A 14,841-nucleotide genomic window follows, 5' to 3' on the forward strand; every position below is an offset into this window, starting at 1 on the left:
CACTCATGGAGAACACAACTCACAATAAAAGAGGGAAGAAAAAGGATGCAGACAGGGCAATTGTATTGGTTCCTTTAGGCATACCAAAAAAATGCAAAAATCGGGAGGCGTTTTTCACCTTGTGCTGACGTTTTTTCCCCCGCTTCCCATTTTCCCAAAGCGCTCCATGAAATAGGACCGGGTTACTTACAGGACCACCTACTGCCACCAATAGCCTCCCATCGACCTGTGCGCTCCCATAGAGAGGGCCTCCTCAGGGTACCGTCAGTCAAGCAATGCCGACTGGCGAACCCCAGGGGGAGGGCCTTCTCTGTGGGGGCTCCTGTCCTTTGGAATGAGCTGCCTACGGGGTTACGCCAACTCCCCGACCTCCGGACCTTCAAACGCGAGCTTAAGACCTTTTTGTTCCACCATGCGGGGCTGGCCTAGTGAAATTTTTAATTGGGGGTTTTTATGAGGGTTTTTATGATAGTTTTAACTTATTATGGCCAATTTTAGAATCAGTTTTTTAAAATGTTTTAATTTTTGTTTATGCCTCTGTTGTTTTATTCTGGCTGTAAACCGCCCTGAGTCCTTCGGGAGAAGGGCGGTATAGAAATCAAATTAATAAATAAATAAAATAAAAAATAAAGATTTTGAGACTCTTTGCTCATTTATTTATTTATTTATTTGCTGGCAATTTGGGCAGTATCCTTCCTCTGCCACGCCCACCAAGCCACACCATGCCCACCAAGCCACGTCCACAGAACCGGTAGTAAAAAAAAAATTGGATTTCACCACTGTTTGGGACCGTAATATGTCAGAATCTATTTTTGATTTTAAAAAAAAAATCATTTCAGCTGCCAGATTTTTAAAGAATGGGTTGGATCACCTTGGAATGAAACGGCTGGCAAACGGTGGGCCAACCAAACCAACCAACTCTACCGGCTAAAATATGTAGTTAAAAAGCAGCACTTAGGATCGTGTTTATTTCCTAATGGTGAAGGTCAGTGAGACAAAAGGGAGACTTTGGGGGGGTTTTTTTGAAAAAGATTCTTAACTTGGCTGGTGTTTTGTTTTGGTTTTTTGAAAGTCCTCCGTTATTTCAATCAGAACATGGTCATTTGAATGCCAAGGTCTTGGCATGTGCTGCAAGCTCAAAGAGCATCTCTGAATTGCAGTGGGTGTTGTTGCTGGTTTAGAAACTGTGTGCTTATATGAATGGCTTGTCTTCATAGGTTGTGGTGGCTCCATCACTGGAGGCTTTAAAAAGATTGGACAGGCATTTGGGTCTCCCGTTTGTGCAGGGAATTGGAGCAGAAGACCTCCAAGGTCCCTTCCTACCACTGTATTGTATTTGTTGTGTTGTGTTGTGTTGTGCTGTTGTATTGTACCGCATCACATCCTGTCCTTTCTATTCAATTTCATTCTCTCTTCTCTTCTCTTCTCTTCTCTTCCATGTTCTATTTTGTTCTATATTTTATATTCTATTCTATTCTACATTTTATTCTATATTCTATACTTCTATTCTATTCTATTCCATTTATTCTATTCTATTCTATTCCATTCCATGTTTTCTATTCTATTCTATTCTATTCTATTCTATTCTATTCTATTCTATTCTATTCTATTCTAGTTTTCCTCTTCTCTTCTCTTCTCTTCTCTTCTCTTCTCTTCTCTTCTATTCCATGTTCTATTTTGTTCTATATTTTATATTCTATTCTATTCTACATTTTATTCTATATTCTATACTTCTATTCTATTCCATTTATTCTATTCTATTCTATTCTATTCTATTCCATTCCATTCCATTCCATGTTTTCTATTCTATTCTATTCTATTCTATTCTAGTTTTCCTCTTCTCTTCTCTTCTCTTCTCTTCTCTTCTCTTCTCTTCTCTTCTCTTCACAACATCTTTACCTTAGGAAGAACAAGCCTTAATGTGAGCCAAGCATCCAAATTTTGATGACATGGCCGTTTTTTCAGTGCTGTTGTAACTTCGAACAGCCACTAAATGAACGGTTGCAGGTCGAGGATTATTACAGTAGCTGTCATCCAAATAAACTGTTATCATTTTCAGGAGCCACATCTCGCTGGAGAACCATTTCCCACATTCCTTGGATTCCGTTTTTAGTTCTCTGCCTTGTTTTCTTCCTTTCTTTCTCCGCAAACATCCTGAGGATTGAGAGAAACCATCACACACAGACACACAGAGACACAGACACACACACACACATACAGTTCTCTAAGCAGTAGCAAGTTGCCAGTTGGCAATAAATATTTATGAGAATTGACATAATGAAACGAACTTATTATATACAAGCTCCCCAAGGGCTGGAGCATTTAAGCTTCATTCTCTCTCTCTTTTTACTAGACAGAATCGTCTCGATCTCTTTCAGTTCTGGAGCAAATTGCTTATTTTGTGGTCCACTTCCACGAGGGGCGGCTATTAATGCAGCCAGCTGCTCCTCCTTGGCAGGCCTTAGCCCAGACAGGGCAAAGCTTTATGTGTTTGCTGCTGGTTGTTTTTCTTACGGTCTGGCTGTTTTTAATCTTTCTTTTTTTCCCCCCTTGGATTGAACTGTAATCCGCAAGACGGCAAGCTTTCGGATTACACTGGCATCTTCTTCAGGTTCTGCCTTTGCAAGAAAGAGTGAGCCAAAGAACCCAGGGCCTTGTTGGGAGCAGTTCCAACACTTCTTGGTGCCTCTTGCAAAGAACTTGCACTCTCGCGTCTTGCCTGTCAACCAGGGGTGAAATGCTCCTGGTTCAGACCGGATCGGCGTCCACATGCTTGTTTTTTTGGCTGTTTTTGCGCATTGGAAACCAGAAGAGCAGCTGGCAACAGCGCATGTGCTGACAGAGAAAGCTCTGTGTGCCACCTCTGGCACAGGTGCTATAGGTTCACCGTCACGGCCCAGGAAAGTACAGGGACTATTTCCAGGGTTCTGCTAAATTCTGCTAAATTCTAGTTAAGTGCTGTCCCGGTGTCTGGAAGCCGTACGGGTCTGGATGGGGAGAAACAGACTCAAGCTCAATCCCTCCAAGACGGAGTGGCTGTGGATGCCGGCACCCCGGTTCAGTCAGCTGCAGCTGTTGCTGGCTGATTATTGGCCCCAACGGAGAGGGTGCAACTTGGGTGTCCTCTTGATGGGCGGCTGTCGCTTGACGATCATTTGGCGGCCGCCCAAGAGGGCCTTCCACCAGGTACGCTTGGTGCGCCAGTTGCGCCTTCCTTGACCGGGATGCCTTATGCACGGTCACCATGCCTCGCCACCTCCCGCTTGGATTATTGCAAAAGTTTCTACATGGGTTGCCTTGAAGTGCACCCTGAGGCTGCAGTTAGTCCAGAATGCAGCTCTGTAATAGTGGAGCAACTCAGTTGTTCCCATGTAACACCAATCAAGGGTTTGCACTGGCTTCCTGTGGTCTTCTGGGTGCGCTTTTAAGATTTTGGTTACCATCTTTAAAGCGCCCATGGCTTAGGACCCGGTACTTACGGGACCGCCTGCTGTTACCTTTGCCTCCCACCGACCTGTACGCTCACAGAGAGGGACTTCAGTGCCGTCCGCCAAACAATGTCGGCTGGCATCTTTGGGTAGGCCTTCTGTGGGAGCTCCCACGCCTGGAATGAGCTTCTGGTTTACGCTATGCCTGATCTTCGGACCTTTCACGTGAGCTGAAAACGCACCTATTTATTCAAGCACTGGCCTAAAATTTTATTGGGGTTATTTATATTTTAATATTTTAAATTGTTTTAAATTCGCCACCTTATAATATGTTTGTTTTAATTTCTTTTAATATTTATACTGTGATTTTATTATTGCACACACTCTGAGTCCTCTCGGGAGAATGTATAAAAATTGAATAAAATAAATAAATAAATAAATAGTTTCCAGAATTCCTAACCAGGATGGGGAGGGGCAGCATGTTGGAGAAGGGTGCGAGATGCTCAGGGATCTCAGGGGTTGCCACAAAGAAGAGGGAGTCGGCTGTTCTCCAAAGCACCTGAGGGTAGAACAAGAAGCAATGGGTGGAAACTGATCAAGGAAAGAAGCAACTTAGAACTAAGGAGAAATTTCCTGACAGTTAGAACAATTCATCAGTGGAACGACTTGCCTTCAGAAGTTGTGAATGCTCCAACACTGGAAATTTTTAAGAAAATGTTGGATAACCATCTGTCTGAGATGGTGTAGGGTTTCCTGCCTGGGCAGGGGGTTGGACTAGAAGGCCTCCAAGGTCCCTTCCAACTCTGTTGTTGTTGTTGTTGTTGTTATCTTCATTGGCACAATTTCCCAGAAGGAAAATGTACTGATCTAGATCAGGGGTCTCCAACCTTGCCAACTTTAAGACTTGTGGACTTCAACTTCCAGAATTCCTCAGCCAGCAACTCTGGGAGTTGATGGCCACAAGTCTTAAAGTTGCCAAGGTTGGAGACCCCTGATCTAGAATATTTTATCTTAGTAAGCACTGAGAGAAGAGGTTCTAGATCACACATCTTCCTTCTGGGAAATAGCTCGGGCTGCTTGGTGTCCTTTCTCTTATTCCTTTCTCTCTCTCTCACCATCCGCTCCAAGCAGTGGTGGGATTCAAATAATTTAACAACCGGTTCTCTGCCCTAATGATTTCTTCCAACAACCAGTTCACCAAACTGTTCAGAAAGTTAACAACCGGTTCTCCCGAAGTGGTGCGAACTGGCTGAATCCCATCCGTGGCTCCAAGTACTCAGAATATTCCTGCTGGGGAGTGGAGTTATGGTTTGACTTTGACAGCAATCGTGGGAAAACTCCAAAGTCTCCAAAACTTTGGTCTTCACGGGAGAAGCTCCTGTGCCAATGAAATCAGAATATTCACACAGACTTTTGACCCCCTCGGTAATTGAGTACACAGACTTCTTGGCTAATTTTTCCGAAATTCTTCTCTTGGATGAGATGTAAGGAAGGTCCGTGAATTCCCCCCCCTCCCCGATTTGCAGCCAGAAAACGCTCTTCCCCTCCCCATTACTGGGCTTGAACCCGCTAGGGATCTGGTCTGTCTTTCAGTGAGAGCTTCCCCTACCCACCCCTGTTATGTATTAACAGTTGTGCCTTTAAATATTTGAGCGGGAAATCAGCACGTTGCTGATTGGACGAAGCCTCCAGCAGAACTGTATAAAAGGAGAGGTTTTTCCCCAGCCTGTTGCTGGGTTCACCATATATTAAAGAGCTGTTGTCACTACCCTGGTCTCCAGCCTCGTTACTTCCCGAACTTAACATTGGCGACGAAGGTGGGATCTCGAGGCTAAGGAGAACCAGAACCGAGCTGAAGCACGCTAGTTCCGAACCCAGCAAACTCAGGGCAGAAACGCGGAAATGGCAAACACGCCACCCGCACCGTTAACCCGGCAAGGAGAAATGGGGAACATATATGACCCGCTTCGAAAGCTTTCTAGAAGCCAACGAACTACAGGATCCTGATAACCGCAAACGGGCTTACTTCTAAGCCATTGCGGGCCCGGAGGTAATCGAGATTGGAAGCCCTGGCAGAGCCAACGCCGATACAATCGGTATCGTGGCCGACTCTGCAGACTTTGCTGAAGAACCGCACCGCTGCGCGTCCAAATACGTGCAGCGGTTTGAATTGGAGAACGTAGACAGATGGAGGCGAGTCCATCGGTGACTACATGGCCGTTGAAAGCGTCCAAGGACTGCGGATACCGAGACTTAGCGAGGTGCTACTCGAGCAACTCATCCGAGGGGTCAAGGACATCCGCCTCGGCGACGACTGCTAGCCAGAGCAACCTGACACTAGCCACCGCTCTGGGCGAGGCCAGAGCACATGAAATGTCTACTAAAGCAGCAGAGACTCTGCAAAAGCCTCTTCAATCCAAGGCAAGCGAAGCCAACGCCAGTACACCAGGAGGAGATTCAGTCCGAATCCGAAGGTGAGGCGAGGATGAGGAAGGGTCTGCCGGACCGAGAAGCGCGACACTGAGGACCGTGGAGTGCGGAAGCTGCGGAGGGCAGCATCAGCGCCAACGCTGCAGGTTTAAAGAGCAGCGACATGCCGGTGTGGGAAGAAAGGACACTTAGCTCAGGTTTGCAGGCGGCCCAACCTTCCCCGAAAATTCGTCGGCCAATCAAAGCGGAACCGGAAAGGCGGCCCGATTGGTTCAAACAAGAAAGGCGCAGTCTAACCAACGACTGTCATTATAGGCGCGCCTCAACCAAAGTGGAAAAGAAGATTTTCACAAAGCCCAAGATCGGGAATGCGGTGCACTTGAAGTAGACACGGATCAGCGATCACCATCATGTCCTGGGACACCCTGGCGAAGTCGCTGCCGTCCGTCGCGCCATCTGCAAGCACAGCGGCTACGAGTGCCACGACTACCAGGGAATCGCATCCCTGTTCGAGGGACCACCTCCGTCCAGTCGTACGGCCCTCACAAAAGACCCTGCCCATCACGATCGCCGAAGGAACTCTGCCCAGTCTGTTGGGACTAGACTGGTTTCGTGCCCTGGGCATGGGAGTGACTGGCATCTACAGAAGTGACTGCAATTTGAAAGACATTCTCTTTAACGAGTTCAAGATGTCTTCAAGGACTGCCTGGGCAAGTACAAGGGGACCCCTATTTCCTTCAACTTAGACCCCAGGTAGCCCCCATTAGGCTTAAGGCGAGGAGAGTCCCTTTTGCCCTAAAACCAAAATTGATAAGGAGCTGGACAAGCTCATAAATCAGGGGTTTTGGTGCCAGTCGATCACGCAAAGTGGGAGACGCCAATCGTCACCCCATCAAATCGGACGGGTCAATTAGAATTTGCGCTGACTACAAGGCGACGCTTAACAAAGCCTTACAGAAAAGCGTGCACGGTTCCGTGGTGCAACATTTATTGCACTCTTGGGGCAAGGGCAAGTCTTTGCAAAGTTAGACTTGGCCCAAGCCTACCAACAACTGCCAGTAGACGCACAGCGAAGCCCAAACGATTGTGACGCATTGGGGCACTTCAAGTGCAATTTGGGGTTAGTGTGGCACCAGGGCTGTTCCAAAACCTGATGGAACGACTACTGCAAGGGCTCCCAGGGTAGTTCCTACTGATGATGTCCTAATTTCAGGGGAAAACATGGAGGAATTGGGGGAGCGGTTAAGAAAGGTCTTGAGCATTTTCCGGACAGCCGGATTAAAAGTCAAGACAAATAAATGTCAGATAGGGGTCGAATCGGTCGATTTCTTGGGCTACTGGATAGACAAGAAAGGAATTCACCCTACTGAGAGCAAGGTTAAGGCAATTAGGAAGGCTCCAGCGCCCAAAACAAAGCAGAGCTGCAGGCATTCCTGGATTGGTTAATTTTACGGTCTTTTAAAGAACAAAGCAACTGCTATGGAACCGCTGCATAGGCTCTTAGGAAAAATACTGTTTGGTCTTGGGGAAAGTCAGAAAATAGGGCTTTTGAAGCAGTAAAGAACCTGCTCTCAAGTGATAGCCTGCTCATCCAATATCACGACTCACTACCCCTAGTGCTGGTTTGCGATCGTCCCCTTATGGGGTGGGGCTGTACTCAGCCATAGACTTCCAAACGGCACAGAAGCCCCTATAGCGTTCTACTCTAGAACGATGTCCTCCCAGAGAGGAACTACAGCCAATTAGACAAAGAAGCATTAGCCATTGTATCAGGGGTCAAAAATTCCATGAGTATGTCTTTGGGCGGAATTTTGAAATCGTGACTGACCACAGACCGTTACTGGGATTAGGCGATGGCCAACGCCTGTGGCACTTTCGCCACGCTTGACTCGATGGACTATATTTTAGCCGCTTACTCATACAAGCTGCAGCATCGACCGGGAAAAGAAGTGGGCATGCACGCATTGAGCCGATGCCCACTGCCAGGCGACCAAGACCCCACTCCGGGGACACCCATCCTCCTTATTGACTCGTTGGACTCTGGCCCAGTCACATCAAAGGAAGTGGCTCGGCATCATACCGGGACATTGTGTTAAGGACTGTACTCGGTTGGGTACAGAGGGTGGCTGCGCGCGGTTCAAAGAATTTGTTAAAAACGTGATGAGCTCTCGGCTCAAGGGGTGCCTGTTATGGGGTGATCGTGTAATAATTCCTGTTAAGTTAAGGGCAAGGTATTGGACCTCCTCCACGAGGTCACCCAGGCATCGTAAGGATGAAGGGGTTAGCTAGAAGCTATGTATGGTGGCCACTCATGGACGAGAGATTGCTGAGAGGGTAGGGAAATGCCAAGCTTGCCAAGAGTCCAGACCGCTACCCCCAACAGCCCCAGTCAGAGAATGGGAAAAGCCCCAAGGGCCTTGGTCAAGAATCCACATTGACTTTGCTGGCCCCTTTCACGCCAAACATTCCTAGTGGTGGTGACGCATTTTCCAAATGGTTAGAGATCATACTTATGAAGTCCACCACAGCCGAAGCAGTAATCGCAACCCTCGCGCCTTCTGTGGGATTCCCACGCCTGGAATGAGCTTCCCTGGTTCTACGCCATGCCTGATCTTCGGACCTTTCAGCCAGTGGTGAAATGCACCTATTTATTCAAGCCGGACTGGCCTAAAATTTTATTTTATTTATATTTTAATATTTTAAATTGTTTTAAATTCCACCTTATAATATGTTTGTTTTAATTTCAATATTTATACTGTGATTTTACTGGCACAGGTGCTATAGGCCTGAGTCCTTCGGGAGAAGTACAGGTACTATTGAATTAAATAAATAAATAAATAGTTTCCAGAATTCCTAACCAGGATGGGGAGGGGCAGCATGTTGGAGAAGGGTGCGAGATGCTCAGGGATCTCAGGGGTTGCTACAAAGAAGAGGGAGTCGGGCTGTTCTCCAAAGCACCCGAGGGTAGAACAAGAAGCAATGGATGGAAACTGATCAAGGAGAGAAGCTACTTAGAACTAAGGAGAAATTTCCTGACAGTTAGAACAATTAATCAGTGGAACGACTTGCCTGCAGAAGTTGTGAATGCTCCAACACTGGAAATCTTTAAGAAAATGTTGGATAACCATCTGTCTGAGATGGTGTAGGGTTTCCTGCCTGGGCAGGGGGTTGGACTAGAAGGCCTCCAAGGTCCCTTCCAACTCTGTTGTTGTTGTTGTTGTTGTTATCTTCATTGGCACAATTTCCCAGAAGGAAAATGTACTGATCTAGATCAGGGGTCTCCAACCTTGCCAACTTTAAGACTTGTGGACTTTAACTTCCAGAATTCCTCAGCCAGCAACTCTGGGAGTTGATGGCCACAAGTCTTAAAGTTGCCAAGGTTGGGGACCCCTTGGCAACTTTAATATCTTATCTTAGTAAGCACTGAGAGAAGAGGTTCTAGATCACACATCTTCCTTCTGGGAAATAGCTCGGGCTGCTTGGTGTCCTTTCTCTTATTCCTTTCTCTCTCTCTCTCGCCATCCGCTCCAAGCAGTGGTGGGATTCAAATAATTTAACAACCGGTTCTCTGCCCTAATGATTTCTTCCAACAACCAGTTCACCAAACTGTTCAGAAAGTTAACAACCGGTTCTCCCGAAGTGGTGCGAACTGGCTGAATCCCATCCGTGGCTCCAAGTACTCAGAATATTCCTGCTGGGGAGTGGAGTTATGGTTTGACTTTGACAGCAATCCTGGGAAAACTCCAAAGTCTCCAAAACTTTGGTCTTCACGGGAGAAGCTCCTGTGCCAATGAAATCAGAATATTCACACAGACTTTTGACCCCCTCGGTAATTTAAGTACACAGACTTCTTGGCTAATTTTTCCGAAATTCTTCTCTTGGGGGGGGGGGCTGAGCAGTTGCAAGGAAGGTCCGTGAATTTCCCCCCCCTCCCCGATTTGCAGCCAGAAAACGCTCTTCCCCTCCCCATTACGGGGCTTGAACCCGCTAGGGATCTTGTCTGTCTTTCAGTGAGAGCTTCCCCTTCCCACCCGCAAAGCGGAATCCCTTAAACTTCCGCTTCTCGGGATCCACTCGGCAGGGATCCCTCTCGCCCTTCGCCCCAACCAGGGCTGGGTTTCGTCGCGACTCCGGAGCTTAGTTTGCGTCCACGGTCGAGTTTCAAGCCAGTCCAAAGATAGAAAGAGACGGCGGGGCGGCCCCAGAGGGCCAGGGGGAGCTTGGCAAGGGGCCAGTCTCAGCTTTGTGGCCAAGTCGGAACCCCCCCCAAATCCTTATTCTCCTCCTTCCATCATCCCTTGTGGCTCGGTTCCCCCCTTAGCTCTGGTACCCCATTCCGTCCTCTCCCCCTCCCCACCCCTTGTGGCTCAGTCCCACCCCACCCCGTCTTCTCTCCACTCTTTTCGGATTGGTTCCCCCTTGGCTCCCGGTACCCTCCATCTTCTCCTCTCCTCCCTTCTGTCTCGATTCCCTCTCCTCCTCCTCCCCACCCCTTGGCTTCGGTTCTCTTCCCCCATCTTCTCCTTCCCCTTGGTGTCCCCACCCCTATCTTCTCCTCTTCCTCACACCCTTGGCTCTGTTTCCCCTCCCCTCGTCGTCCCCTTCTCCCTCCTTGGTGTTCCCCGCCCCATCTTCTCCTCTTCCCCCCACCCCCCACTTGGCTCTGTCTCCCCCTCATCCTCGCCTTGCCTCTGGCCCACTTCCCTCCCCAGCCCGGAGGGGACCCATCTGTCCGTCTTCTCCGCGGCGAGAAAGGCGTGGGGAGTGTGTGTGGGGGGGGGGGTGTGGCTCTGCCGTGCGAGCGGAGCAGGAGGCGGCGCGGGCGTCTCCAGCGGACTCCCCAATCAGGACTTGGCGCGCGCCCGCGGGGCGGGTGTGCATGTGTCCGTGGGTGGGTGTGTAAAGCAAGGGAGCGTGCGTGCGTGCAAGAGGGAGGGAAGGCTGGGTCTGTGGGGGGGGAGTGTGTGCATGCAACTGGCGGACTCCCTCTCGCATTCGCACAAGATGGCGATGGAGGGGCGACCGACCCCGTCTCCGGCTTGCGCGTACCTCTAAAAAGGCAGACCCACCACAGCCGCCAAGCAGCCGAGCAGGGGCTCCGGACGGTCCCCCCTCGCTTTCTCCGCCGCAGGCTCCCATGGCGCTGCCGGGCTGGGCGCTGCTCCTCCTCCTGCTGCTGCTGACCTTGACCACGGTGGAAGGTAAGCCCCCAAGCCAGGAGGCTCCTCCGGCTTCTCTTGGCTCCCCCGAGATCGCTCCCTTCCCCGGGAAAGGCTCCCCTTGAAGAAGGAAAGCGGGCGCTTGGCCCGGCGCGCAAAGACTCCGACTTGGGGCGCAGAGGAGCCGGGGAAAGCGCACGGGGCGCCCGTAAAGGAAGCGGGTCCGGGAAGGAAATAGAAGAACCGATGGAGGAGGAAAGGGGTGGAAGGGAACCGGACCCCTGGCCGAGAAAAAGGGACCAACTGCCGCGGCCCCCGAAAGGAGGATGGCGCGCACGGCCCGGTGGCTGCAGCCACTAACCCTGGCGAGCCCCGCGGCTTTCCTCTCCCAGCGCGCTCCCTTTCGCGGTGATGGCTCCAAACAGGTGTATGCGGGGAGGGAGGCGGCGGCGGCGGCGGCGGCTACTAGCGAGGGCTGGACGCTGCCAGAGCAGCCGGGCGCGCGGAGCAGAAGTGGCCGGGACCGTCCAAGCGGCCAGCGGGTCCACTTTTGGGTTCCGGTCCGTGCGCCAAGCAGACGGGCCTCGTTTGAAGGCGTTGAGATTGAGAAGCGTCGTGCGGGGATTGGGGTGGGGGGGCTGGAGCGGCCCCTCGTAGTTTCCCGGGTCGCAAACCGCGCGAAAGCAGCGCCTAAAGTGCAGTTCGAAGTCGGTTCGTTTCTTTTGTCTGTGGAGATTCTCGGTCGTCCAGAATCTCCACTGGGTGCCAAAGTTCCTTTTTTTATTTCTTTCCAAGAGGCAACTGGACTTTGTTTGGTTTTTCTTTGGAAGACCTCTCTCTTCTCATCCAAGAAGCTTCTTCAGCTCCGACTGAAAATAGATATCTTTTAACAATAACAAAATTGGAAGGGGCCTTGGAGGTCATCTAGTCCTGCTCATGCAGGAGACCTATAATAGGGATTCGAACCTTTGAACTTTCTGATCGACAAGCTCTATCTATCTATCATCTATCTATATCTATCTGTCTGTCTGTCTATCTTATCTATCTAGTTATCTATCTATCTATATCATCTATCTATCTATCTATCTTCTATCATCTATATCTATCTATCTATATTATCTATCTATCTATCTATCTATCTATCTATCTATCTATCTATCTATCTATCTATATTATCTATCTATCTATCTATATTATCTATCTATCTATCTATCTATCTATCTATATTATCTATCTATCTATCTTCTATCATCTATATCTATCTATCTATCTATCTATCTATCTATCTATCTATCTATCTATCTATCTATCTATCTATCTTATCTGTCTATCTGTCATCTATATCTATCTATTTATCTATCTATCTATCTATCTATCTATCTATCTATCTATCTATCTATCTATCTATCTATCTATCTATCTATCTATCTATCTATCTATCCCCACCATCCAGTCAGAGCTGAAGAAGCTTCTTGGATGAAAAGCGAAAGGTCTTCAAAGAAAAAGAAAAGGAAAAACCAGAAACTCCAGTTGTCTCTTGAAAAAGCACCTTTGGGGTTAAGTTTCTTTGTGAGACCCAGAAAGGGGATCCAGAATTGATCCGGTAAGAGAGCAATCCCGAGCGAACAGCAAGGGCCCGATGCTGTATAAGAAAAAAAAGATTGTAATTAGAAAGTGGCTTTGGAAAGGGGGAAAAAAACCAACAACCCAAATGACAAATGACAAGACAACAAACAAAAAACACTCGCTTTGTTTACAAGATGGCAGGGGCTCCACCTCACCTTCCCTCTTCCTCAGATTAATTTCCTGGATCGGCTTCTCTTCTCTGGGTGAATGCAATCTGAACAGCTGCTTCCCAGCAGCCTTCAAATGTGCCTTCCAGATGTTGGGGCTTTGACTCGCATTATTCCTAGAAAGCAAAGATCACAGCGGCAGCCGCAGTGGCTAGATGGAAGAGCTTCCATGTGGAAAGGCAGTATACCTTTGGCTGTAAAAGGCTGAGCCCTGGAGAGAAGCCCAAAAGCCCCCCCCTGCCCCCCACAAAGCAAATTCAGTATCTCAATTGTCTTCCCAAATCTGTTGCCGTCTAGTTGCGTATGGACTAGTTGTGTGTGGACTACACTTCCCATCATCTACAGTTAACAGTAACAGAGTTGGAAGGTACCTTGGATGTCATCTAGTTCAACCCCCTGCTCGTGCAGGAGAGTTGTACTAGGGATTTGAACCGCTGGACCTTTCTGTTCAACAACCTCAGTGTCTTTAGCCACTGAGCCACCTAGTCAGGCTTGATCAGGCGTTCCACCTGCTGGGGGTGAAAGGAGTTTTCATCTAAGCGCATTTGGAAGACTCTGGGTTGGACAGAGTTAACTAACCCAGTAATGTTAGTTTGATGGGTATATGAAGCAAGCCAATAAGGTTCTTTTAAAGTTCTTTGTTACAATGTCATCTCTGCAGGTGATTGGATTTTTGTCAGTCTTGAAGGACAGAAAGGGTCGACCTTGTATCCACAAAACTTTTCTTGGTCATTCATAACTTTCAGGGCCCATACGGCACACTCGGAAAGTTGCGTTGACAGATGATCTTCAGAATTTCTTCTCTTTTTTTCTTCCAAATTCTTTTTGATTCAGACATCATCTTCCATTAAACGGTGTGTCGTCTGGGTACAAATATTTTGTACAAATATTTTATACAATAACAATTACAGTCATATTTATTATTTTATCTATTCTTAATAATAATAGTAATATATACCCCTACCCTAATACTGTAACTGTCCTCTTCTTAACTTCTTTAACTTTATTAAAATATTTTCTCTATTTCACTCCTCTGCTTTTTTCCACTTTTATTCTCTAACCATTGATAAAATATTTCCCATATGTTATAGTAATCAAATTGTTCCTTCTCTTTAATGTCAAGTGTTAACCTATTCATTTCTGCACATTCTAATATTTTCCTAATCACATTCTCATCCATAGGGATCTCTTCATTTTTCCAATTTTGTGCAAATACAATCCTAGCTGCAGTTATTATATAAATTATCAAATATACATTTTCTATACTATAAGTGATCCTCAGAACGTCTGAATGCGGCACTGCAGAGACTTGGTGATCAAACATAAAGCATCGGTTTTTGGCATGAGTTGGTGAAAGATACGTTGTCTTGAAGGATCTCCCTGCCTTGCAGTTGCCTTCGTATCTCACGTTTAGAGGGCAAAGCTGCTTCTAATGTGTAGATTCTGACACAAAGGAACTCATGAGAGAGTCTGAAGATGCACTGAATCACCCAGCCCAGGGGACACCAAAACTTGGCAACTTCAAGACTTTTGGACTTCGATTCCCTGTTCTCCAAGCTGGCTGGTGAACCTGGCTGGTGAATTCTGGAGCTGATGTCCACAAGTCTTATGGTTCCCAAGTTAGGAGACCCCCGACATAGCCTGTTGCTTAATATTTTTTATTTATTTATTTATTTTATTTTATTTATTTATTTTGTCAAGCATATATAAGATAACAGGTAAAAGTATAAACATAATTTGAATACATGAAAAAAGTAAGTAAAAAACAATATTAGGACAGGGACGGTAGGCATGCGGGTGCTCTTATGCACACCCGTTACAGACCTCTTAGGAATGGGGTGAGGTCAACAGTAGATGGTCTAAGGTTAAAGTTTTGGGGGTTTGGGGAAGAAACTACAGAGTCAGGTAGTGCATTCCAGGCATTGACCACGCTGTTGCTGAAGTTGTATTTTCTGCAATCAAGTTTGGAGCGGTTTACCATAAGTTTGTATTTATTATTTGCTTGTGTATTGTTGTGGTTGAAGCTGAAGT

General features: G+C 47.5%; 1 protein-coding gene across 4 annotated transcripts in view; it reads left to right on the forward strand.

Moving 5' to 3' along the window:
• Positions 1-10,804: 10,804 nt before the first annotated feature.
• Positions 10,805-14,841, forward strand: part of IGDCC4 (immunoglobulin superfamily DCC subclass member 4) — a 105,425-nt gene continuing 101,388 nt past the window's right edge. For 3 of the 4 annotated variants that reach the window (XM_058156557.1, XM_058156559.1, XM_058156558.1), the window contains exon 1: positions 10,805-11,059. In XM_058156557.1, the coding sequence (XP_058012540.1) occupies positions 10,996-11,059 (64 nt within the window). In that variant the 5' untranslated portion in view covers positions 10,805-10,995. The remainder of the gene's footprint in view (positions 11,060-14,841) is intronic. The other variant, XM_058156560.1, reaches the window with a different exon arrangement.

The sequence above is a fragment of the Ahaetulla prasina genome, chromosome 13 (assembly GCF_028640845.1).
Source record: "Ahaetulla prasina isolate Xishuangbanna chromosome 13, ASM2864084v1, whole genome shotgun sequence".
NCBI classification, from domain to species: Eukaryota; Metazoa; Chordata; class Lepidosauria; order Squamata; family Colubridae; genus Ahaetulla; species Ahaetulla prasina.